We start from the raw sequence: 26,810 nt of genomic DNA, 5'->3' as shown, positions 1-26,810 counted from the left end.
TCCACCTTTATTAGGCTCCCGCGGAGATCCAATGCACACCACCAGAGTGAGCCTTTTTCCCAGAGTCCCCAGGGCACAAGCCACCCTTCCCCTTGCAAAGGAGACAATTACCTCCTGCCGGGCCCCCTTCCCAACCCCGCCCTGCCCTCCCAGGCCCCAAACAATGAGGCGGGATTTGGGCTGCAGACCCCAGTGGCCCCAAACTCCAGCAGCCCAGGGGTGGAGGGGGGTTGGGAAGGATGCAGAGCTTCCCGAGGAAACCACAGGATGTGGCATTCTGGGAAATTCAAAAGTGCTAGTCCAGTTCTGACAATCTGAACTCTTCCTCCTCGAAGCTGAAGTCTGAGAGACATTCTTCCTCCCTTTGGCTACAGGGCTGACAAGAAAAGTAGCTGACCTGCAAAATGAGCACCAGTCAGGGTGGCGGGAGGGGAACACACCTTACAATTATTCTAAATTGTTGCCATTTCCTCCAAACTCTCAGTATTCACGTCTCATTATTAATTCACCACTCTGTCATCAGAGGTTACCACTGAATCAGTGATGACTCCAGAACTTCTGTAGGAGGGGTTTGGGGCAGGTGAGCAATTCATTCTGGGAAAGAGTGTCTAAAACCAAGCGAATGGCCCTTTATATTAGCATGGGAAAACTTCCCCCATCCCACCTTGTCTCAACAGAACCATTAATCTAGAAAAAACTACTGTGTCACTTTTCAGAGGTCTACCCTGTGTGCAGACATGGAGAAGACACTTAGAATGTTAAAGTCAGCATGTGAAGTAGTTTTCTCCAAATACTCTAACTAGCACCCAGTTTACTTTCTTCACAGTCCTTTTCATAATCTATTTAATTTTAGTCCTTTTTAATTGTCTGGTACACCTGTAACACCTAAACTCCAAGAGAGAAGGAGCTTCATCTTATTTCCAGTGCCTGGCACATAATGGTTTCTCAATGGAACTGATTCCAAGATTGGCCTCATTTAGGAATGGATCTGTTGTTACAATCAGTTTTCCGAAATCTTTACTATCAATATGGAGTCCTTTCCTCTCACATTTCACAGGAAGCTAGACTTCTTAATGTCCAAACATGGATACGTTTGAAGTTTCCTTGACTGATTTCAATTGAATTAAAATAATTATTTTGTACAGGAAAAACTTTCAAAATTTCTACATTTTTCAGAACATAACCACCTTTTCTTTCTCTACTTTCTTCCCTTCAAAACAAACTTTGCAACGTTGGGGTGAGTTAAATAATCAGAAAACTAGCCCCAAAATAAGCTCTCAATGACATGAAACACATTTTTTTGCTCCTTTTTAATAAAAATCCTATATACAGTACATTAATGTTTTCTTTTAGAAGTTACGTTGACAACTTAATCCCTAATTCGAGGCATCCATATAATTGGTTTACAGAAAGGTGCTTCGGCAAAATATTTAACACAAGATATATATGAGATGCTGAGATCTGGGTAATATACCTTACTTGAAAGGCATGAATAGTTTTAAAACACTGTAGCATAATCACACTTAAGGCCATAGTTACTTTGTTCCCAAATCCCTGCAATTCTATTTGAGGGGAGTTCTAAAGGGCCTGTGTCTTCTCCTGTGTCCACAACTGTAGACGTACACTGATGGCCCTCAATCCTGCTCTCCAAACTTCAAATAACGGGCCAGAGACAAGGCTCGGGACTTGGGAAAGTCCTAGAAATTCCCTGCCTCAAAAGCAGTTTCAGAGTTTCACATTTTCCTAAGGAAGACAGAGCTGAGTAGACATGCCAAAGTCTTCCAAATCCTGCTGCTTGTTTTGAATTATGGCTACACTGGCTGTGTACCCCTTGAGTTTGTATCTCCACATACACATACTTGAATTAAATCCTGTAGTTCCTCTTTGGTTCTAGCATCTGTGACCTCTTCACAGAGTCTATATGCCACGGCTGTTTTACCAATTTCTGAGATAAAGTTAACAAGGATCAATGCAGAAGTTTTCTTGCTCTAAAACTTCCTGTATACAATGGTAGCACCCAATAATTAGACATTCTTTTGATTTCTAAAAGCAGAAAATAAGAGCATTTTCCTAGAAGTTCCCTCATCTGACACTCCAGTTTTTATCATAATTAGTTGTGAAAAAATATATAAGAAGTATCAACTTTGGTTCAAAAACCTTTATGATCTTAGAAATAAGAACTAAGGAATAATGACATAGAAATTAAAAGCTGTGGAAACAAAAATGTTCAATCACAATACAATGAAATAGGAAGGCATTAGGTGGGGGTCAAAATGAGTTCAAACCTGGAGAGATACCACTGGACTATAATAGATACTTCATATTAGAAGCAAGGCCAGGGCCTACTCCTTGGGACCAAACTTCTACCAGATACAATGAACAAAGCTTTGGAGACAGAGACAGAGAGAGACAGCATTTGAACACTCTACTGGCAGAAACTAGCCCATGTACCTTTTGGACAATACAGCTTTCCTCAAGGCAAGCTAGAGCCACCAGGCTTTTTGGTCTAAGGAGTTTGGAGTACATATAAGGAATACCTTGGCATATTAGGGACAAACAACCCAGACATTTAGTTTCGTTCTTAAAGGTTGTTACCCAGAGTTGACAGCTGATGGAGATTCTGCCTGATGACCAGGGAAGTCAAACTTCACTGGAAGGACTGCCCAGGCTGGAAGGCCAAGACCAATCCAGGGTCAACTCTTACAAGCAAATAAGGTCTCTGACAACTTTGCTCGGATTTTCTCTAAGCCTGCAGGGCTGTGAAGCAGGGGAGCAATTCTGTTCCGGGAATCTACTCATCATAAAGTTTCCTTTGGGCACAGCCTGTGACATTCTCACCGCTGTATAACTCGATAGGGAACACAATCAACACTATTCAATAGCATGACCACTTTCAAGGCTCACAAAAACGTAGCCAATTATTATATAAGAATCATATTCACCCAATATATCAGAAATGAAAACTGAAATTAAACTGATTTCAAAAACATCATCTAATAAACTCTTCAACAAGAAAAAAACGATAATAATAATAGTCAATATATTTTCTCTGCTTACTATGTTTCAGGCATAGTTCTAAGCTTTTTACATTCATCATCTCATTTACTCTTACAATAGCCTCCATTAGGTGATAAGCTGTATTACTAGTCCTATTTGCAGATAAAGAAATTGCAGCTTAGAGATATTAAATACCTTCCAATGCCTCTGGCTAGAAAAACCTAAAATTGCAACAACAACGACAACAACAAAATCTAAGAGACGAAGTTAGGACTCAAACGCAGGTGCCCAAGGCTTATCATCACTGCACTATTCTGGAAGATAAGCAAGCAATTGGGGAAGAACGGGATCAAACGCTTTCTGTAGGAACTGTGGCAAGTCACTCTACATCTAAACACTGGGGACAATAATATTTGCTGTCATTTTTCTCATAAATGCCACAAAGAACAAATTTAAGACTGCTGCTGTGAAAGCACCTGGTGAATGAAAGAATATGTAATGTTTTCGCTAACCATTATTTTCATCCAATTAACTTTTCAAGTAACTTTACTTGCTCACTGAAACTGAAGTACTTCAAGGACAATCAAAAAGGTCTTACCTAAAGCCACAATCAGCAGTTTCTGGAAGGCATCTGTCATAGCCTTCTGAATAGCAAGCTTCTGGGTTACCTTCCTTTCCATAAGGAATGATAATGACCCTAAATCCAACCAAAACAGATGAATGTAAAATGCCTGTCTGCATAACTGATTTCTAGGTTATGTGTGTAAAACTAAAAATGCATCTGTGATTCTTAGATCATTATCTTAGTGATTAAGGGCAGGCACAACACTGGGGTACGGGTGAATGTCTCTGTTGTAGGTATACCCTGGCATGGCACATTTTGACTGCTATTCTGGAAGTTCCTAAAACACTCGATGGGAAATGCAAACCAAGAACGTGCACAAGTCTCATACTACTCACAGATTTCAAATGGACAAGCTGAGGCTGCACTGCTACAGACCCTGCTCTCCTGTGCGTAAAGGGCTGGATTCATACAGTGACATAGATTTGGCGGTAGTGCAGATGATCTGGCCTCTCCTCAACCATCACCCACTCAGGTGGATGGTGGAGCCTCCTCCACTCCATTCACTAACAGCTCTGCCTCTGAGTTAAAACCCTAAGCCCAAGTGCCATGGATTCTAGGAAAAAACTCAGTACCAATTGGAATCCCCTTTCTAGGGATCTACATTAACTTTTTCTGCTCAGGCCCTTCTATAGGAGGCAAAGGACTGAATATTTACACAAGGGTTTATTTCAATCTTTAGACAATGATTTTCTTGGGATAACTGAAGGCCAGAAGACATCTGTATTTGAAGGAATATTTTAGCACATAACAAATTATTAACAACAACCACAACAAAAACTAACTAATTTTCCTTCCTCCTAAGCTTCTTGGCAGGCGGTCAGTTCTCAAATTCTAAAGTTTAAGGTGCTGTCAGGTATTGCCTAAGATAAAAACCTATATTGTCAGGCAGAAAAAATCTGCCCAGGGCTTTAGTGGCTTAGAAAAGCGATGATGTGTCTGAAAAGGTGAGTTTCAGAAAGAAAGGAAAAAAGAGAAATCCCACTCCCTCACCTCCCCACACACAAACATACTGGAAAACAGACCTTCCTCCAACTTATGCAAAGGTTCCTCAGCCATGACAACTCCGGGACTCCTGCACTCATGGGAGGGCAACACCACCTCTAAAGCACAGAAGAACTTCAGGCTTTGCTTCTGAATTCGTGTCACAATAGCTTCATTTCCCCTTTCTTCAAGGTTAGAAAGATCCTGAAGCTGTTAGGATTATGAATTAAAGGCTAGGCTTCAAAATATCCTGTTGTTAGAAATAAAAACGAAACTCCAGCAATCCCAGGTAATAGTTTAGGTATGCAATAGCTTCAAAATCAAGTTGGGACTTGCAAATGAATGACTAGATATGGACAACTATTTTTTATCATATACCATACAAATACTGGCGAAAATTATGGACACCGCCATCCAAATCATTGAGATTATCACTAATTCTAGGTGGCAGGCCAATGCTCACATACTTCCATGTGGAAGGCTCTCACATCTCCTCCCCATAGCCCTGTTCTATTCTTCTCTCTAAAGTCTAGGAGTTCAATGTTGAAAGGAGTCTGGTTAGTCAAAGAAAATCTACAGACTTCACTTTGATGATCCTTTTTGACCACCCATTGAAACCAAAGTAGTGATTTGCCAATTCTTGGCATCTGGAGCTGTTTAGGGCCAGCGTATTATGTTGAACCGCCTTATGTCTGGTGCCAAGACGAACCTAAAGACATAAAAGTCCTAAAAATATCACAATCCTACATAGAGACTTGTTTTGGATATACCTGAGATTTATCAATACCAATTTCCTAGAGTGGTTGTGAAGATTAAGTAGGACATTTTAAGCAATGAGCTCACAGTCAGCCCTAAATAAATGTTATTTATTATTTTTAAGTCAGTACTTTTCTGCATCATTTCCAGGGCCCCTGATTAACCGGAAGGTTCCCTGACCTCTGGTGGTGAAAGTGATGATGAAAGCAACCAAGGAAGCCCAGCAGAAGCCTATCATGGGGCTGGGGGTAAGCAAAGGAAGTGAACTGTTTTACTCGTCTCATCCTGTAGCTCCTGCTTGACAATATGACCTGAAGAGGAGGTAAGATGGACCTGCCACTGAATCAGGACCTTAATCTGTAGCACCCCCTCCCCAAGTTACTAACCCCTGTTAGAAGAGGGAATACCTATACCTCTATAAATGTAAATAAAGCAACCAAAAGAAGTAGGGGTTCATCTGCATGAACAAGCTTCTTGGAGAGTGCAAATATCGCCAGTCTTAACTCTCTAAATAACTTACATATTACTGTGGATTTTTTACATCACTAGTTCTTTCTTAAATATCTATTTCCACTTTGAACAGGGTGTAGTATATAAATATAGTCATAAAAATTCAAATAATACAAAGGAAGTCAAAGCATTGTTAATTCTTTATTGACTGGTTTGTGCATCTTCCTCTGTCACTAGTTTATGAGCTCCTTAAGTGCTTGAAGGAACCATAACAAGGAACCATTCTTTCCTTGTTACCAGAAGCAAGCATAGATCTTGGCATATAATAGAGGAGTGATGGTCTGTTGACTGAGTGAATGAACGAGTACATAAGAAAATGAAGTTACTTTCTCCAACTGAAGCTGCCTGCTGGGAAGGAGAAATGAAGACTAATTTTTAAATGTTGAGTGTCGCATGAGAGGCTAGGCCCTGTACGGTGGGCCATAATGGAGCTGTCCTGGACAATTAGGAAGCTTCAGAAGGGCTCTGAGCCCCTGGTAGTAGAGACAGTTGACATCTGGGATAACCTTGCCACAGTTCTTGCTGGCAAACATTTCCCTTCGTGCTACTGAGAAAAACTCAGATACATTAGGCCTTTCCTTCATTTTATTTTAAGATGTTATTCACTTTTCTGTATTTATAAAAATACAGGGGGAAAAAGATAAGAATTATGTATACATGCCAATGAATAAAGGAACACATAATTGGAACTTCCCTGCTGGTGCAGTGGTTCAGACTCTGTGCTCCCAATGCAGGGAGCCCGGGTTCGATCCCTGGTCAGGGAACTAGGTCTCACATGCATGCTGCAACTAAGAGTTCACATGCCACAGTTCAGGAACCTGCGAGCCGCAACTAAAGGAGCCTGCCTGCTGCAACTGGGGAGCCCTTGAGCCGCAACTAAGGAGCCAACATGCTGCAACTAAGACCCGGTGCAACCAAATAAATAAATAATTAAAATTTACAAAGAACACATAATTAAAGGAGGTAATAATATCGGGGGTGTGGGTAGTAAACTAAGGCTCTGCATTAACAAAAGAAATCTAGGGCTTCCCTGGTGGCACGGTGTTTGAGAGTCCGCCTGCCGATGCAGGGGACACGGGTTTGTGTCCCGGTTCAGGGAGATCCCACATGCCGCAGAGTGGCTGGGCCCATGAGCCATGGCTGCTGTGCCTGCGCGTCCGGAGTCTGTGCTGCGCAACGGGAGAGGCCACAACAGTGAGAGGCCCGCGTACCGCAAAAAAAAAAAAAAAAACCAGAAGGTGCAAAACTGTTTCCTATCCCAGACTCCTATCTTCCGTCTTACAATACTGTAACTGACACTTCAGAGAATCAAAGTCCACACCGTGTAGGATTTTTCCCACCAGTACAAAACACTGGCTCAAGGGCAAGTTCGAACTGGCTATTAATTCAGTTCAGCAAACATTTCCTGAGGCCAGGCCCTGTGTTAGCAGCACTAAACGCAAAGAGGAAGCATGCCATCACTGCTTTCAAGAAACTCAGACTCTAGCAAGACAGGCAAAGCACAAATGAAAAATAGCAAGAAATACCTTCCATCTGCCGAAAGGCATGAGCTGCCCTCAAAAGAAGAACACAAGTTCACTGTGCAGAGATGATAGGGAGAGCACAGGGGAGTTTATCAGAGAGAATGCACAAGAAGTCACCAAGACAAGAAAAAGCACATGATACACTCCAGGTGTGTCAGAGAAAGAGGGAAAGGAGCTAAGAATGCCCTCCAGTGCCACAGGAAGTGAGGGCTTTATTCCATAGCAATGGAGCATGATGGGAGGTGTTTAAATAAAGGAGGAACCTATCGGGCAGTGCAGTGGTTGGGACTCCGCGCTTCCTCCACGGCGGAAAGGGGCGGGGAGAGGGTTTGATCCCTGGTCGGGGAACTAAGATCCCGCAGGTGGCATGGTGTGGTCAAAAAAAAAAAAAAAAAAAAAAAAAGGAACCTATCATGTAGAAGTCCTGTGAACAACTGGTGATAAGCAGGCATTGCCATTAATAACAAACCACTAAGCAGTCCAAGTAATAGAGATTGAGAATTCAAGCGCAGCCTCTCCTGAGCTATACCACTCATAATGCAGGGAGCAGCAATCCTGGGCAAAGAAGACCTAAGATCCTCTGACCTGACAGTCACAACATTGCTCCGGCGGACCACGCTTGCAGACCTCCCACCACCATCTCTGTTGGTTCCGAGACTGCTCTTCTTGCCTCTTCCCACCCTCGCTCACTCTCCCCACTTTCTACCTCACCAAACGGCCCCAAGGTACAGGTCTCCTCCATCCTTCCAAAGCTCAATTTATGCCACTTCGCTTTTAAGAAAGACCCACGTTAGCGCCTGTTTTCCCAACCAAAAGAAATCCAAAGAGGTATCTATTTTCACAAAAAAGGGGGGAAAATGAGAACAGTGCCCGGCACGTGTTGTGCAGCAGCCCGTACAGAGGCAATTCGCACTGTGCGCTGCAAAAGCGGGTGCAAGGGGCACCACCCAGCTCCTTCCTGGGAACCACACTCAGCACCTCAGCATCAAGCCACCATAGCTTTGAACTGTCACTGAGCTTCTGTACTTTAGCTCAATTTATTTTGTGCATCCGTTAGCAAGATGTGTCCTATGGTCACTGCTTCTTCGCTTTACGCCACTTCGGCTTATGAAAGGTTTCATGGGAACGCTCTGCTTTCAGTCATTGGGGGAAACCCATACTTATTGTCCTCCCGCCTCCCTCCAGCCTACGCATCCACTCTCGGCCTGGCCTTTCCAGCTTTGAGAAGACAACCTGGCTCCGCCCTCCACCGCCTATATACTGCAGTGAAAGATGAGGGGAGAAGCTGACAGGCAGACAAAAGGCAGCAGCAGTGAGTGAGGCCTGACGACAGACAACGGAAGAGTTCCAGGCCCCTTCAACTTTTGAGACGTTTGGTATAATAAAAAATGTAGAAACACCTAAGGGATGGGATGAGAAAGAGCTCAAAATGGACTTCAGTATTTGTTAGCATTTGTTAAATATGGGTGGTACATACATGGGGTACAATGTAATATTCTCCACTTTTCTCAGTATGAAATTTTTAATTAAAAAAATACCAAAACACGGTTTTAAAAATTACAGGATATTTAAAATGTTTATACATTTGACAAGTTAATACAACACAAAAAATGAAATCTAATTGTGTAATTCACAAGGTAATCCAACAAATATTTAGAGTATTGTATCCTCAGGCATTACATGGCCTCCCTTTAAACTTCCTCAGCTCTCCCTCAGTGGGCTATAATTCCCAGTTTACTTTAAGGGAACTTCAATATTTAAGTTATGGTTGCTGTTTATGTCCCTTATACAAACATGCATTCATTTGGGGAAATCAATTATCAAACAAACATCAAAAGTAATCATTTCTACATTACTAATGTGACTTTGCCCGTTAGAGATCAGAATGGCATTACAAGATCATCAGTCACTCATTCTATAGGCCAGAGTTGATGCTATTGACATTTTGGGCTGAACAATTCTTTGTTGCGGAAGGCTGTCCTGTGCTTCATAAATGTTTCAGCAGCATCCTGGCCTCTGACCACTAGGTGCCAGGAGCACGTCTCCTGACTTACGACAACTAAAGATGTCTGTCTCCAGACATCAGCAAATGTCCCCTGGGGGGCAAAATCATTCCTGGTTGACACCTACTGATCTAAACAAGCATAGAGTGTTTGCTTGCCAAATAACAGCAACAGAAGATGGATAAATCCATGGATTCCAAAGGTCCTAGAATTAGCAAATCTTCTCTATAAAACTCCTAGCCCACATCTAGAAAATATTACAAAAAGAAGCAAAATGAAAAGAAAAACTAACAACACATGAGCTAAAATCTTTACTAGGGACAGAACACAGCATAGTGATCCAAAGCACAGGCTTGGAGCCAGAGGACTTACATTCAGAACTCACCAGCTGTCACTCACCAACTGTGTCACTCACCAGCTGTGTGACCTGGAGCAAATGACTTAGCCTCAAGTATCTCAACTTGCTCACCTCTAAAATGGCAAGGAGACAACTAATACCTACCTCCTATGGTTATTTATTTTCACTTAAGAATTAAGCGAAATAATACGTGTAAAGTGCTTAAAAGAATGCCTGGCATACAGTGAGTGCTCAGTAAGTGTTAGCTATTGTTATTTCACTAAAATTCCATATTTTCAATTTATACAAAGTGGAAATCACTTTACAGATTTCAACATACAACACTCTAGTTTTAGAAAATAAAATATCATGCTATGTAACTACTTTATCTACTTGACAGAGGAATTATTTTCACCCATTTTCACCATCTCGGTAAAATAATAATGGTTATGATTATGCAATCATAAGAGTGATTATGCTCTCCAATAGCCATTGGAGAAACAAGTGTACTTGTACATCACTGACAAACACAAGCTAACCCCTAAAACTGGCTCTGAGGGGAGATCACAAAGCCTACCATCAACATTAATCACCAAACATATCAGCCAGGGATATCTCAATAAAAGTAACACAGAAGTAGAGATTAGGGACAGAATTACTAACTCCGGGAGCTATGGGGGGAACTGACTTAATTTCAAGAGTTAATGTCTCTGATATGTAGGCTCAGGTGCCCACCTCAGCACTGGATATGAAGATGCCTACCACAATTAATCAGGTCCCAACAGTTCATTTCTAACTGCGGTCTCCCTGAACCTCACTGCGGGTACTTCTGTAGCGTAGCTCTCCATACAAGGCAGGTCTCTGGTAACTGCCTTCTCTGGTTCTTCAGAAAACAGCATGACCTGGCTACACATACTCCTGAAGAAGTTCAAGCGTCTTCTGGAAAAACATAAAATAGAAACTGCCAGCCGAAGTCAAAGTGAGACAATGTCTCAAGCCACACTAAAATGGACTATAAAAAATACAGAGATCTAGAAACTACCTCTAAACGACGCCAGCACCAGACACACCTCACCATGTAGCCAACACTCTTGGCCAGGATACACGGATACACCCGTGTCTACAGCATGCAACCCTGCCATGTAGCGGACAGACACTGACCAAGCTGGGTCTTGTACAGCCTCTGCCACGGGGACAGAAAGGCCCGGAGAAGGGCGCTGAGTCGCTTAAACCCACCAGTGTGGGAAGAAGCACCACGTCCACCCATTGAGAAGGCCACCCCTATTTGCCTTGACTCTTTCTCTTCCTGTTAAAAATTATCCGACTTTCACCAAAAGAATACACAACACTAACTTTCTGCAAACTCCTGACCCTGTGGGGAACGGCATTCCTGAGACAAAAAAGCTGGAATCAGTAACCAAGGTTCTAATTCAAATCCGGTCTAATTCAAATCCATTAACCCCTGTGATCCGTTGCCGATCTACAAAAAGAGCCTAACAGCACATTAGTCATTTGACCAGCCAGCGTCCAGCCCTTTTTCTGGTAATAAAAGCCCACAAAGTCCCTCAGAGTAGGTACCTCTCCCCGCCTCTCAGTCAGCGTGGCTCCGGTGGGCTCGACTCCGCCAAAGAGCCACGGGTGACACGTGACCAGAACTGGCCAATCCCAGTCTCACAGCCTCAAACAGCGATTGGCTCCAGGTCAGACATGTGACCCCATAAGAGCCAATGAGACATCATGAGACTTTTGCTGAGGCTTCTGGGAAAGAGACAGGCGCTCTTTCCGGCTGAATCTAAACGCTGACAGGCTACAGGGGGTGAATATGCTACAGCCAAGTTTCTAACATACAGTTCCGACAACTGAAGTCCATACAGGAAAAGGCAGAGTTGACTCGTGGGGAGAACCTGAGTCCTGATGACTTTACTTGAGCCCTGAATCCAGCTAGCTGTGCCTGACTTTGCAGTTAGGTGAGCCTAACTCAAATTTCTTTCCAGCTTAAGCCAATTTAGGTTGATATTTCAGGCAGCTGAGGCGAACTGATGTATATGTGTATATCTGATTAGTACCTCACAGGATGTGAAAAATGGAATGAACTGATAGCTGGCTTGTAAAACAGTGTATATATACATGATTATTAAAAACACTGGTCACAGGTATTGATTAATAATAACAAGTGCAAAGAGAAAAAAGTGGGCATGGGAGAGAAATGACTTAGTGTGATATGTGGTTATTCTGACTCTTGAAAATATTCCAAAACATTTGTTTAAACAATTTTATCATAAAGCTATTTCAGCAATAATAATAAGAATAATAACAAGAGCCATTTGCTGAATGCTTCCTGTGGGCCAGAGGCCGTTGAAATGACTATATTATGTAATCTGCTTGAGTCCTCATAATGACCTTACAAGGTGGATGTTATTATTATCATTCCCACTAACAGATAAGGAAACTGAAGCACAGACAAGTTAAGTTACTCACCCACAGTTACACTGTAAATAAAAGGCAGGATTCAAATGCAGACATTCTGATGCAGCTCGTGCTTTTAGCCATGCCACTAAATCTGAACCTACACTCAGAGTTCTAATGCTGTTCCAGTGAAGCAGAAACTCAAACTCAGGCACTCCCCAAAGCATCAAATGGGAATGTAATATACCACTCTTTTAACCCTGGAAGAGTCTTAAGGACTAATTCCTACATAGTTCTGCATTATGAAAGTATACATATTTAACCACATTAGTGATCATCATTTTTTTAAAAAGTGTGAAAACCCTCACAAACCTCAACCAATTGCATCCTTTGGTTAAACAAAAGTCCTAGATGTTCCCAAGACTAAGAGGTATATTAATTAGTACTACCTTTCCAGAAAATAACATTTGCACCTTCCACAAAGTCAACTTTATGAGGACATTCCCATCACTAAGTTACTTTTCACCACTTTTATAGAACAGAAACTTATTTTAAAATCTACCCATCTTAGTATAATATAAAAAAGAAAAAAAATTATGAAATGGACTTTCTCAAAATTAAACCTTTTTCCTCTTTGAAAGAAACTATTATGTTAGAAGGATACGAAGCCAAGCTAAAGACTGAGAAAAAACCAATGGCAAATCACATACCTGAAAAAGGATTTGTATCCAAATATATAAAGAATTCTCAAAACTCAACAGTAAGAAAACAACCCAATTAAAAGCTAGGCAAAAGATTTCAATGGCACTCCACCAAGAGGATCTAATGATGGCAAATAAGCACATGAAAAGATGTCCAATGGCATTAGTCATCAGAGAAATGCAAATTAAAACAATGATAAGATATTACCACGTACCTATTAGAATGGCTAAATTAAAACCACTGATAGTGTCAGTGATGTGGAATAGGTGGAATTCTCGTATATTGCTAGTGGGAGAATATAAAATCGTACAGACACTCTGGAAAAAGGGTTGACAGTTTCTTATAAAGTTAAAAATATACTCACTATACCATCCAGCAATCCCCTCTCCCCAGAGACAGCTACCCTAGAGATAGAGAAATGAAAACTATGTTTGCACAAAAGTCTGTACACAAATGTTTACAGCAGCTCTATTCCTAAATGTTAAAAATTGGAAACAACGCCAATGTCCTTTAATGAGTGACAATGGAAAACTACTCAGTAATAAAAAGGAATAAACTTTCAATACATGCAATAACTTAGATGAATCTCAAAGACAGAGTAAAAGAACCCAGTCTCAAAAGCTTACATGTATGATTCCATGTTTAGGACATTCTCAAAAAGACAAAACTATAGGGATGGAGAAAAGGTCAGTGGTTGCAGAGGTTATAGGATGGGGACAGTTAACTGTAAAAGGATAGCATCAGGGAATTCTGGGGGGTGATATTATTATTCTGTATACTGATTGTAGTGATGGTTGCACAAACTACACGTGTTAAATTAACAGGATAAAAGAAAAAGGTTAGTTTTACTGTACGATAATTTTAAGAATAAAATTTTAAAATTATTTTTAAATATGAATCTCAATGTCACAATGGACACGGTTTTTAAAAACTGGAAAGAAATAAAGAAGGATAAGTTTGTTAATAAAAGGAAAACCTGGGCTTCCCTGGTGGCGCAGTGGTTGAGAGTCTGCCTGCCGATGGGGGGGACACGGGTTCGAGACCTGGAATGGGAGGATCCCACATGCCACGGGGCAACTGGGCCCGTGAGCCACAACTACTGAGCATGCGCATCTAGAGCCTGTGCTCCACAACAAGAGGGGCCACGGCAGTGAGAGGCCCACGCACCATGATGAGGAGTGGCCCCCGCTCGCCACAACTAGAGAAGGCCCTTGCACAGAAACGAAGACCCAACACAGACAAAAATAAATAAAAAATAAATAAAAATAAATACATTGAAAAGGAGAACCTATACATTTCCCTTTCTGCAAATGTAGGTTTTCGAGGCAAGAGTAGAGCCTCAGAAAGAATGTCTGCAAACAGAACAATCACTAGTTCACTAAGTACAAAATGTAGGATACTTTTGAAGAATCCCGTCACAGCTAGATAATTGGTCCAGAACCAAAAGTAAATACTGGAAGAAAAATGAAATCAACAGTGTTCCACAGAGGTGGTAGGCAGACTGGCCTGGACTAAGACATGTTCAGTAATAGATAATAAGGGTGCAGATTTGTAAGCATCATTCTCGTCCCACTGTGGACTTCCTTCTGTGACAGTATAAGGATACCACCAGATCATCTTGAAATCAAGTCATGAAATGTACTTTTATGTTTTTAAAAATCCATTCTTGTCCTTAAATTAACTTTTCTTATTAGTTTAGTCATGGTCCTCTATTACTTCTAAAACATTAAATCTTATTTGATTAGAGACAGACTTCAAAAAATAAAAATAAACTGTGATCAAATAGCAGGAACAAAGAGTAGTAACTAAAATTTCTTCAATCTAAACGGAAGATGATTTCTGTATCTCTGTCTTTTACATTTGTCTCCATTAAGGGAAAAAAATGATGTACCTCATAATTAACTTGGCTGGAATGAATCAGACTGCATTTGTAAAGGTTTCAGAAGACCAATGAGCTGTGCTAAACAGTACCACTATCCACCTGAGCAGAAATTACTATCCATAAGTTTCTTTACATAACTAACGAAACAAAAATTTAAACAAAAGAAGAACTACTAGAAAAATATTAGAGATTCATTTTTTAAGTCAATAATTTGCCTCACACATTATTATTTTCCCTGTGGAAACCCAATTATTACCCTGAAAACAAGACCACGTTAGAAAGTAAATGCATTGTGACAAAAGAAAAAAAAGGCAGATTGATACGTTATTAAAATAACTCACACGCCATACCCTGAGGAGTAAGGAAGCCATGGCAGAGCAGGCCCCTTTCTCCTCAATGGACAGCACAGCTGTGGGGAAGACACTGCAGCTAGCACAAGCGTGTCACACTTCTTCAGGGAGGAAGCAAGTTACACACCACTCTAGAGAGGGCGCCCATAAACTCACGGCCACGCTCATTACCCAACGTCCAGGCCACCCACAGGCTGACTGCAACCCAACTTTCCCACCATTCCCACACAGGCCCCAGGAACCGTCAGGCCTGTGAGGCTCTGCCAATGCCCTTCCCTCTACCCAAATATCCTTTCCCTCCTCTCTCCGGACCTCAATCCTGCCCAGCTCTAAATGAACACTTCAAGGCCTATTTCCCTAAGAATGCCTCTCTCAAAACCAAAATTACTTCCTAGACAATGATCTGCCTCTTACTCATCCATTATCTTGGATTAAATACATCATGTAAGATGCCTTATCTGACCAACACAACTATTTTATAAATAGGAGTCATGTTTTATATCATCTATGACATGACATGACAACCAATCAGCTCACTAAAACCATTCAATAAATACTCTAATTGAATTTCCCAAAGAGTTGACCTAAAATAACCTAAATGCTAAGCATTTCAAGAACTGTCCTGAACCAAATTCACTTCTCATTTGAATGCCAATGTCCTAGATAGGGATGTTGTATTGTCTTGAAATGTACTTGCCTTTATCCAAAACTAGAATCTCTGATGAATCTATGGGACACACATGTAAAATATTCTGCAAAGGAAAAAAGCTTTATTTAGTGTACTGTGCTTAATATTCAGCCAGACTTGCATTTTTCTCTAAAACTTATACAATTACTGAGTATGCAAGAAGCATTAGAAGAGAGACTAAGTCTATTGAGAAGAAAACTGGAAGCGAAGGTCATCAATCATTTTCTACTTTGAATCATCTCTTTCATAAAGAGGTAAATTCTCCTAAATTCCAGAATGAATGGAATTCAATACAGCAAAGTAAAATGCTTTAAATACATAAAATAAATATCTTGATGGACCTTCCACCATCTGTTTTAGTAACTTAAATTATAAAAAAGAACCTTAAATTTTAGAAAAGTTATATCAAGAGCTAAAATTGAGATTGTTTTTCCATCTATTACTTTGATTTTCCTGACCCATTTTTGAGAACTGTCAGCATTCTGGATCAATAATTCCAAATTATTTCTTGAAGAGAGTGAGATTCCTCCCAAGTCATTTAATATGCTTACTAATCAATAAAGATATGAAAAAACAAAAAATCCATATTTATGAAGCAAGCAAATTATATTAAAAGACTGACTTTGAGAAAAGGTTGCTGCTTGCCAAGAAAATTTTATTATTATAAAATATTTTCTGTCATTTGTATTTCTTCATTTTCCCTTCCAGATTATCTGTGTAGCCTTGTAAACACATCATAATCCAAAGCAGTGGAGCTTTACCAATAAAATGTAAATCAACGCAAGAGAGCCAACTGCATAATTAAAACAAAAGTGTACCGGGCTTCCCTGGTGGCGCAGTGGTTGAGAGTCTGCCTGCCGATGCAGGGGACACGGGTTCGTGCCCCAGTCCGGGAAGATCCCACATGCCGTGGAGCGGCTGGGCCTGTGAGCCATGGCCGTTGAGCCTGTGCGTCCGGCGCCTGTGCTCCACAACAGGAGAGGCCACAACAGTGAGAGGCCCGCGTACCGCAAAAAAATAAAAAATGGGCATCCCTGGTGGCGCAGTGGTTGAGAGTCCGCCTGCCGATGCAGGGGACACGGGTTCGTGCCCCGGTCCGGGAAGAACCCACGTGCCGCGGAGCGGCCAGGCCCGTGACCCATGGCCACTAAACCTGCACGTCCGGAGCCTGTGCTCCGCAACGGGAGAGGCCACAACAGTGAAAGGCCGCGTACTGAAAAAAAAAAAAAAAAAAGCATACCACCATCATCCCAACCAGATTACAAAATAGCAAGCAGATTATAAAATAATAGTCTACAAGCATGCTTTTTAAAATATATATCTATATGCACTGAATATCTTATATAAAAAGCCAAGAGAGAGAGATGAAACAAAATATTAAAAGTAAACATCTCCTTCCCCAAAACCCTAACTCCATTCCAGTCATGAGGAGGACATCACACAAACCCAAGTTGAGGGACAGTCTATGAAATACATGAACCAGGACTCTTCAAAATTGTCATTAAAAAAAGGAACGTCTGGGACTTTCCTGGTGGTGCAGTGGTTACGAATCCATCTCCCAATGCAGGAGACACGGGTTCCAGCCCTGGTCCGAGAAGATCCCACATGCCGCAGAGCAACTAAGCCCGTACGTCACAACTACTGAGCCTGTGCTCTAGAGCCTGCGAGCCACAACTACTGAGGCCACACGCCGCAACTACTGAAGCCCACACACTCTAGGGCCTGTGTGCCGCAACTACTGAGCCTGGGTGCTGCAATTACTGAAGCCCGCGCACTTAGAGCCCGTGCTCCGCAACAAGAGAAGCCACCACAATGAGAATTCCGCGCACCACAATAAAGAGTAGCCCCCACTTGCCACAACTAGAGAAAGCCCGCGCGCAGCAACAAAGACCCAACACAGCCAAAAATAAACAATAATAAAAATAAATAAATAAAGGCATCATCACATAAAAACAAATGAGGAAATAATTTTTTGATAAAAGAAGAACTGGTGGGGCAGTGGTAAAGAATCCGCCTGCCAGTGCAGGGGACACGGGTTTGAGCCCTGGTCCGGGAAGATCCCACATGCTGCAGAGCAAGTAAGCCCGTGCGCCACAACTGCTGAAGCCCACACGCCTAGAGCCCATGCTCCACAACAAGGGAAGCCACCACAGTGAGAAGCGCGTGCACCGCAATGAAGAGTAGCCCCTGCTCGCCGCAACTAGAGAAAGCCCACACACAGCAACGAAGACCCAACGCAGCCAAAAATAAATACATTAAATAAATTAATTTAAAAAAAAGAAACTAAAGAGTCAAAAACAAACTAAAGAAATAAAATATATTTTGGGAAGAAATAGGAAAAATTATACATGGACTTGATATCTGATAGTATAACTATTAGTATTACTGAATTATCTTCTTAGGTGTGATAATGGTATTATGTTTATGAAGAAATATGTCCTCATTCTTAGGAGACACATGATGAAGTATGAATGAAATGCCATGTAAGATGTCTGCCACTTACTTTCAGCTGGCTCAGGAAAAAAAAAATTCTATCTATTTGACAGAGAAAGGGAGACAAGGCAAATTATGACATAACGCTAACAATTGGGTATTGATTATACTATTCTTACAACTTTGCTGTAGGCGTAAAGATTTTCATAATATAAATTAAACTAACAGTTTTCTTTAACTTAAAAATGATTCAAAACCCAAACTAATCCAGAAGTTATAATCTTCTCGTAAATATAAAATATATTTTATTTTATGCTGCTTAACTCATCTCCTCCAAATTAAAAAAAAAAAAATTGAAAAGGGGTGACTTATTTTCCATAGTAAGGAATTATAGCTAACATCCAGGAGTAATATTTAGGTTTCCTTCAAATTGATATTGAATAGAGTCTTTTTAATCATCTGAGCAGTTTATACTGATCTTGGGCTCATTAATTGCTAACTTACCTAGTTTTTTTAAATAAAAATGTTTATTTGAATACAATTACCTTATCCCTTAATGAAGCTGGAAAGAAGATTAAATAACCCAGAAGACACAGTTGGAAACTGTAAAGAAGTATAAGAAAGAGAGTCACTGGCAGAAGAGAAGAGCAGATCTCTGGCAAAGCTGCATTCCATGTACCCTGCCTGGGTCAGACATAGTTCATCTTGAGCCGAAGATCCAGTAGAGACCCATCTGCCCAAAATGCCTTTCTCCAACTGAGAAAGAAGTGAAAATGCTAAGACATATGAGAACATTTGTTGCTGTCTACAGCTAATTGAACCAGAAATCTTTAATACCATTTCCAGTCCTGAAATTCTATTATTCTACATAAAACACCTTTAAAAACAAGTATATATTATCATTTCACACCCATTAGGATGGCTACTATCCAAAAAATAGAAAATAACTGTTTGTGAGGATGTGGAGAAATTGGAACCCTTTTACATTTCTGGTGGACATCAAACGGTGCTACTGCTATGGAATACAATATGGGGATTCCTCAAAAAATTAAACACAGAATTACCATATGATCTAACAATTCTTCTGGGTATTTCCTGAAAGAACTGAAAGTAGGGACCTGAACAGATATGTATACACCCAAGTTCACAGCAACATTATTCACAACAGCCAAAAGGTGGAAGCAACCTGAGTGTCTATCAAAAACTGGATGGATTTTTAAAAATGTGGTATTTACATACAATGGCATAGTATTTAGCCTTAAAAAGGAAGAAAATGCTGCCACGTGCTACAATATGGATGAACCTTGAAGACAGGCTAAGTGAAATTAGCCAGTCACAAAAAGACAAATATTGTATCAGTGCACTTACATGAGGTACCTATGGTATGAATGGACCCTATTCAAATTCTGAGAAACAGAAAGTAGAATGATGTTTGCCAGGTGCTTGAGGGAGAGGGGGATGGAGGGTTAGTGTTTAATGAGTACAGACTTCAATTTGGGAAGATGAAGTTCTGGAGATGGATGGTGGTGATGGTTGTACAACAATGTGAATGCACTTAATGACACTGAATTGTATGCTAAAATGATTAAAATGGTAAATTTTATGTTATGTATATTTTAACAATATTCAAAAAAAACCCCACAGGTATGCAAGCCATAATACCCTCCTAACCCTCCTTAAAAGGAGTGAGGCCCATGTCCTAATCCTGATGCAAACTTAAGGAATGCTCACTGCCCATTTCCCCATCTTCCCTGCCCAGGAAGAAGAACCACGAGCTGGCAAGGCAGAGCCAGAGCCAGAGGCGGGAAATTGGTCCTGACGTTAGTCCCGCTGAAGAAACTCAGAAGAGCCACAACAGAGGGTAAGGCCCAAGAAGACGGACAGAGGCAGGCTAGGGAAGAGAAGGCAAAAGCAGAAGGAAGGAAATCCCTGAGAACATGGGCAGCTGATGACACTGGGAAGGGACACCACAGCTGTGAGGAAAAGGAGGATCAGACAACAGGGGAAATCAGAGAAGGGAACTGCCCCAAGGTAAGGAAAGAGAGGAGTAGGAGAAAAAAGAAGAATTGTAAGCAAGAAGGAGATTCATTCAAGAAGAGACTCTTCCCAAGTACCAGCAGGAAAATGACTTCGTTCCACTGAGGTGGCCATTTGTATCTAAAGAATCCAAGAAAGTTGCTGAAGCCTATAAAAAGTTAGGAAGAAACATTCTTTTCTGTGTAAGAATACTAATATACCCCCATCCACAGAGAACTGTGTACTGCCATTTTTTTCATTTGGTTTTGTCTTTTTTTCTCCCTCAAGAAGAGAACACTTACTTGTTTAGGAATAATTTCAATCAGGGCCTACCTTTTGTATTTGTACCAAACACTAGTACGCCATGAATGAGCTAAAGCGTTTTAATGGCACAGGGGTAAGAGTACAGGCTTGAAGCCAGCTCTGCCTGAATCTGAATCCCGGCATTGTGACCTGAGGCAATCTGCTTAAAAATCTGCTTTGATTTCCAAATCTGCAAAATGGGAATAGTAACAGGGCTACACTTCAAGGCATTACTGCAAGAATTAAATAGGGTAAAATATGAAAGCACTTAGAACAGTGTCTGGCCCACACTAATCACTATTAAGGTAGTAGCTTCCTATTATACTCCAGACCTAGAACATGAGTTCCAGGAGAGCTGAGATTTTGTCTGTTTTGTTCCCTGTTGAAGCCTCAGGTACCTCACATCATTCTTTGTTGAATAATAAAAATGTATTGAATGCCAGCAACACAGAAGCCCAAAGGAATAGCACTACCTTTCTGTTATTACCAACAACTAAAATCTGCATAACACTTCAGGCTCACAGTTCACAGAGGGTTTTCTACACCTTATCTCAGGTGATTCTGTGACGCTGCCATTATTACCTCCGTCTCACAGACAAACGAAGGCTCAGAAGACGTAAGTGACTTGCCCAGGAATTCTGGCAATTAATGCTACTTCTGTTCACTCTAGACCCCCACCCAGAAAGCTCAGAACATACCCTACTGAACTGTTCAATTCTCCTTAACTACAGATACGCAGAGTTCAAGTTCACCAAAACACTTTATCCGATTTGCTTCAATAGAATTGATGGAGAGGGAGGAAACAGAGGAAACAACATCACTAACTATTAAAGTTGAACAATGGGTACAGTGGGATTGATTATACCCTTTCCACTTCTATACATCTGAAATTTTCCATAATAAAAAAATGTAATTAAAAAATAAACTCTTCACTCCCAACATAAGCTCTGCCACTTCCAACTTCCTATTGAGCACACCTGGGTGCGAGGAAAACACCACAGCAGAGAAGTTTCTCAGTCTGAGGCACTGAAGAGAGTGCTGCACTGGGAATCAGGAAGCTTCAGTCTTCACTCTGCTTTATCTAACTGTGAGACCTCACTGGTCCCTCTAGCTCCTCTGGGCCCTGAACTTCCTCATCTGTTCCTTCCAGGGTTAAGATTCTGATTTCACCTTTCTACTAGTTCCTTAAACTCAACACACAAAACCAAAATCATCTTTTCTCTATTCTAAACCCCTAAGACCTGCTCTTCCTCCTGACCTCTGTATTCCTGCTGTCCCATTCTGCCAGCCATCCAACCACAAATACCTCAGCATCATCTCTGACTTAAGACACAGAACTGACTGTTCCTTCCCCTCCTACCTAATCAGTCACCACATCTCTCTGTTCAACCTCCAAAGTACCTCTTGACTCCACCACCTCCTTTCATTCCCAAGCACACTAACTCAGGCACTCATCATCCCTCACCTGGAGTAGTGCCATGAACTCGACTGAAAACCCTGTCTCTAGTTTCTCCTCACTCACAATCCATCATATGCATTCTCCAAAACCCAGTCATGACCTCTCAACAGCCTCACTGTCCACTATGTTCTTTCATGTAACCCAGGGTCCGGGTAATTTGGATACTCAGTTTCCGGACATCCACCTCATTTCCAACACCACCCCTCAGCCTTTGCTCAAGCTACCCTTCCCTCCAGAATGCCCTCTTCTTGCCCTGGCGCCTCAGTTTCACAGTGGTGCAATTTAAATGCCACCTCCTCAGTTGAAGCGTTCCCTTACATCCGCAAGGGGGCAGTATCACTCCCTCCACTGAACCCCTAAGCACCTTGTCTGAACCCCTCTTACAGCACCCTTCAAATTCCTATTAGTCCTTTCTTGTTTTGGTGCCCCTACTCTCTCTACTAGATGATTCGCTCCTTGTCAGAGGAAATGATGCTTTATTCGTCTTTGTATCCTTCAGAACAGAGCTTCTCAAAGACTGTGCCGTGGCACTGTGGTATGCCCTGAATGAGCTAAAGAGGTTCTAGTCAGTCATCCCCTCAGCCCTCCACAAAGAGACTTCAGCAGCCAAAGTCCCACAAGTCAAGCCTCAAGCAGCCTCAAGCAGCCTCCTCCTTCAGCCAAGTATACGCCACGATGACTTGAGAAGCACTAAGAGGATGCAACACGTGGTACACAATGGATGCGCACTAAACATGTGCTGAGCTGAACCTTGGAATAACTCACCCGTTCCCCTTCAACCACTATGTTCTCAAGAAAACTTACCATCCAGACTAGACTCTCTCTGAACATTCTCCCCGAACAGGTTCTGATCATCTTTTTAATAATCACCTGTTTATTAGCTGGTTATACTTGCCTTACCATCCAAAGCCCACATCGATAGTTTACTGATTAAAATAGCAAAGGATATGAACAAACAATTCACCATGAAGAGACTCAAAGAGAAAAATTCAACATTATAGAACAAAGAAGTACAAAGGCCAATTTACACTATTAAATAAGCAAAAACTTTTAAGGAAAAAATGTATTTATATCCAGTTATGGCGAAACAGGTACATCTGTATATCTCTTAGTAGTACAAACTGGTATAACATTCTTGAAAAACAGGATGGCGATATATATATCAAAAACCATAAAAACATTCATACCATTTAACACAATAATGCATTCAAAAATTTATCCTAGAGATATAATGAGCCCGAAGAAAAGTACAATAATATCTACAATAATGTACATTAAAGTATTAACTGAAAACGAGCCAGCAACATAAATAACTAACATAAAAAGAGTTAAGTAAATTATTGACGGCATGACTTGATGAAATATTTTGCAGCCTCTCAAAGTGTAATCATGTCAATTAAAATTGTGACAACTATAACATGGAAATGTTTCATAATCTAATAAGTAGGAAAAATTCAAATTATATACATTATAATTAAAAAGGAGTACAATAATCTATGTGTGTGTGTATGTATATATAGATAGATATATACATAGATAGAGAGAGAGATAGATAGATAGATAGATAGATAGAGATACATAGATAGATAGATAGAGAGATATATATCTCTCTATATATATTTTTAACAGAATGCCAAAAATAAAATCAACTGTTTTAGGGGTAGTAACCCAAATATTTAACAATTTACTTAATAACAATTCTTAAATTATTTTATAATTTAAGAGAGGAAGTTCTACCATACTGAGCAAACTTAGGGGTCCCAGGATGCAAACTCGATATAGTCTCAGGAAGAGGTCCACACCTCTCTTTTATTGCTCACTTTGGCCTTAACTGAGAACGCTCATGTACTTCTGATCACAATGACCTATGACAACCCAGACCCCAGCTTTCCAAGGACCAAGAAACCAGCTCAGCTAGCCTTCTGATCATCCCCATGAACCTGTGGGGGATGAATCGTGCAAACTACCCTAACTCAAGAAACAAAGAACCCCTACAACAATGTTTTACTTTAGCAATCAATAAGTAGCCAAGCCTAAGTTTAATTATAAACCCTAAAAGTATATAGCATTGTCTCATTAAAGTCTCTGGGACTAGCATTAAAAATACATCAAAAAATAATTTTAGCACTGATGCCCCACAAGGACAATATTAGAACAGTCTTCTAATTGTTTTTCTGTAGTATTACCATTTTCTTAGTTTAATACTGAATGGCCAAGATACTATAATGGACCAAGAAGATTAATTACTGTGAAATAATAAATACTCAAGACTAAAATGTCATTCTTAGGGCATTTCAGCAATAAACAAATAATTTGAAGGACTAATACAACCATTAGGGAAAAAGTTTAACCTTCTGTTTCCATTGGTATGTTCCTGGTATCCAGATCCTCAGAAATGCAGATATATAGTCATTCATGACAATACACACATAGTAGATAACAGGAAAAACAGACAATTTAACACTTAACCTGTTCATCAGAGCACTGGGCGGTCAACACTCAAGAATGTTGACACAAAAACTGAAGGACCTCTGAAGAGCCAATCATATGCAGATAGGTTGAATCCCTGTGCAGTTACTCATGCAAAACAGAAGTGGAAGATTAACCTACCCTCACTTCTCTTCAAACAAACTGACAAAGCATCAGGCAGTCTGTTTGGAGTAGGTTCACCATCATCCAGTCGGCCCCAGAAGTAGCCAATTGAGTCAGGTCACCGCTGCTGCACCAGGGCCCTACTTCCTCCACCTTGTCTCAGCTCATCTTGCTGACCAGACACCCTCCTCTAGATTAAGTCCCTTTGGTCTTTTCCTCAGGCATTACCAAGTCCTTGCTTTGTAAATAAGGCTCTCCCAGACCTTACTCACCTGCAGTTCACTGCACTGGGTATCACCCAAAGAGCCCATCAGAGCTCTTTATAATTTCTGAAAGAGAGAGAAGGAACCTTTGAATACATACTAGAAAACACCACTGCTGATGTATCAGTTCTGAAGCATTTGTATCCAGTGGTCACAGCATATGGTCCTTTGGTCCACAGTACTTCAGTAAAATGTAGCATAACCAGCCAGGACCAAGAGTCCAGAGATAAAAGTTTGGTTTAATGTTACTACTAATCAGCTGTATGACCTTGGGAAAGTCACTTGACTTCTCCAGGCCTCAATTTCCTCATCTGGAAAATAAGACAGACTAGATAGAAGCAGCAGAGCATACTGCAGTGGAAAGAGAACGCCCTTTCCAAGGCACAGCGCCAGCACCACCACTTACTGGTCTTGCGACGTTATGTTCGTTAATTCACATTTAACCTAAATCTCCTCTGCAAAGCAGAAATAACAGCTATCTTGGAGTTGTTCTGAAAACTAAAGGAAACATAATGAGTTATAAAAAGCCTAGAGTAAGTATACTGTGCATCTCATCATAAAATTCCACAGATGATAATTACCAACATTACTCCCAGCCCTAAGGTTACGTGAATTCAATTTCCAAATATTTATTTCCTTACAAGATCAACAAATCAAAACTTTACCAACCTGACAATGCAATTAACTGTTTGAGTGTTTCACTAACAATTCAATTACAGTTATCTTAAACTAATGGAAGTTTAAGATGATCAATATTAATTAACATCACAGGAAATAAGGGTGGAATACCTGCCTAACACCTAAACGGGTTCCGTGGCCATGCCTTCCATGACTTCTCCCTCTGCTTTCACTACTGCCCGCGCACCGAGTCAAGAGAGGTCTTCCAAACACCAAGTAACACCAACTGCTTTCTACGGTCAGATTAGGGGGACATGGCTAACGATGGAGGAAGGAGAGCAGAGGCTTTTTATCTTTTTTCCTATATACACTTAGCACTGCTTGGATTTGTTGACCATAGCATGCATCAGTTTTACATAAAAATAAATAAGTTTTTAAACTATATTAGTTACACATATTGCCTACTGAAAGGAAGCTCGCCTCACAGGATTATTTTCACCACTAGGAGAATATCGACAGAAGAAAGCAAAAAGGCAAATTCAGATGTTCCGAGAACACCTAAAATATGGCACAGAAATAACAAAAATCACAAACATTCACACGTCACAATGGTTTACTCAAAAAAATGTGCCTGCATTCTTTGAAGAACCTAATGATGAATCAGGGTTTCTGGGGGTCAAAACAAGTTGAACACACAAATTCTGGCTTTAGGGGCTTCTCTGGTGGCGCAGTGGTTGAGAGTCCGCCTGCTGATGCAGGGGACACGGGTTCGTACCCCGGTCCGGGAAGATCCCACATGCCGCGGAGCGGCTGGGCCCGTGAGCCATGGCCGCTGAGCCTGCGCGTCCGGAGCCTGTGCTCCACAACGGGAGAGGCCACAGCAGTGAGAGGCCTGCCTACCGCAAAAAAAACAAAACAAAAAAAACAAATTCTGGCTTTACCAGACAACTTCCTGCCCTTGGAGAAACTGACCCAGTACAATTTACACCAGTAAACAAGTTGGTATGACTCTTTAGTAGTATGCTGAAAAACGTTCAATTTGCTTTAGACAATTGGTAGCTTTTAAAATAAAGATAGATACATATATAAATATATATGTACACACATATATATACATATAAATTAAAAATCTTCATGTTATATCTACTATTTATTTTTGAAAGAGGAATATTAACCTTATTAAATTCAGGATAGCTCAAAAGTATAATCTCAGCCACCGGTGAAGTGACAGACCACTAAGTTTTATGTGGCTCCTAGCCAGTGCTACCGAAGTCATCCTGACTACACCCAGCAATTTAAATGAACTACAAGCTGCTGCGGCCACACTCTCCACACATATCATACTTCTCTCCTAGAAAACAATTCA

The 26,810-nt window shown here is 40.9% G+C and overlaps 1 protein-coding gene across 1 annotated transcript; it reads right to left on the bottom strand.

Annotated features, from left to right (window-relative positions):
• Positions 1-108: 108 nt before the first annotated feature.
• LOC309793395 (RAD52 motif-containing protein 1-like) lies at positions 109-24,874 on the bottom strand (the record flags this gene model as incomplete). Its single annotated transcript, XM_082603867.1, has 6 exons — positions 109-397; positions 1,860-1,945; positions 3,596-3,694; positions 4,645-4,813; positions 5,190-5,312; positions 24,836-24,874. The coding sequence occupies 6 exons, from the start codon at positions 24,872-24,874 to the stop codon at positions 296-298; spliced, it is 618 nt and encodes a 205-aa protein (XP_082459993.1). The 3' UTR covers positions 109-295.
• Positions 24,875-26,810: the final 1,936 nt, after the last annotated feature.

The sequence above is a fragment of the Mesoplodon mirus genome (assembly GCF_964341445.2).
Source record: "Mesoplodon mirus genome assembly, chromosome: 18".
Taxonomy (NCBI): domain Eukaryota; kingdom Metazoa; phylum Chordata; class Mammalia; order Artiodactyla; family Ziphiidae; genus Mesoplodon; species Mesoplodon mirus.
Note: the sequence above shows the minus strand (reverse complement) of the source record. Positions and strands in the feature narration are given on the sequence as shown.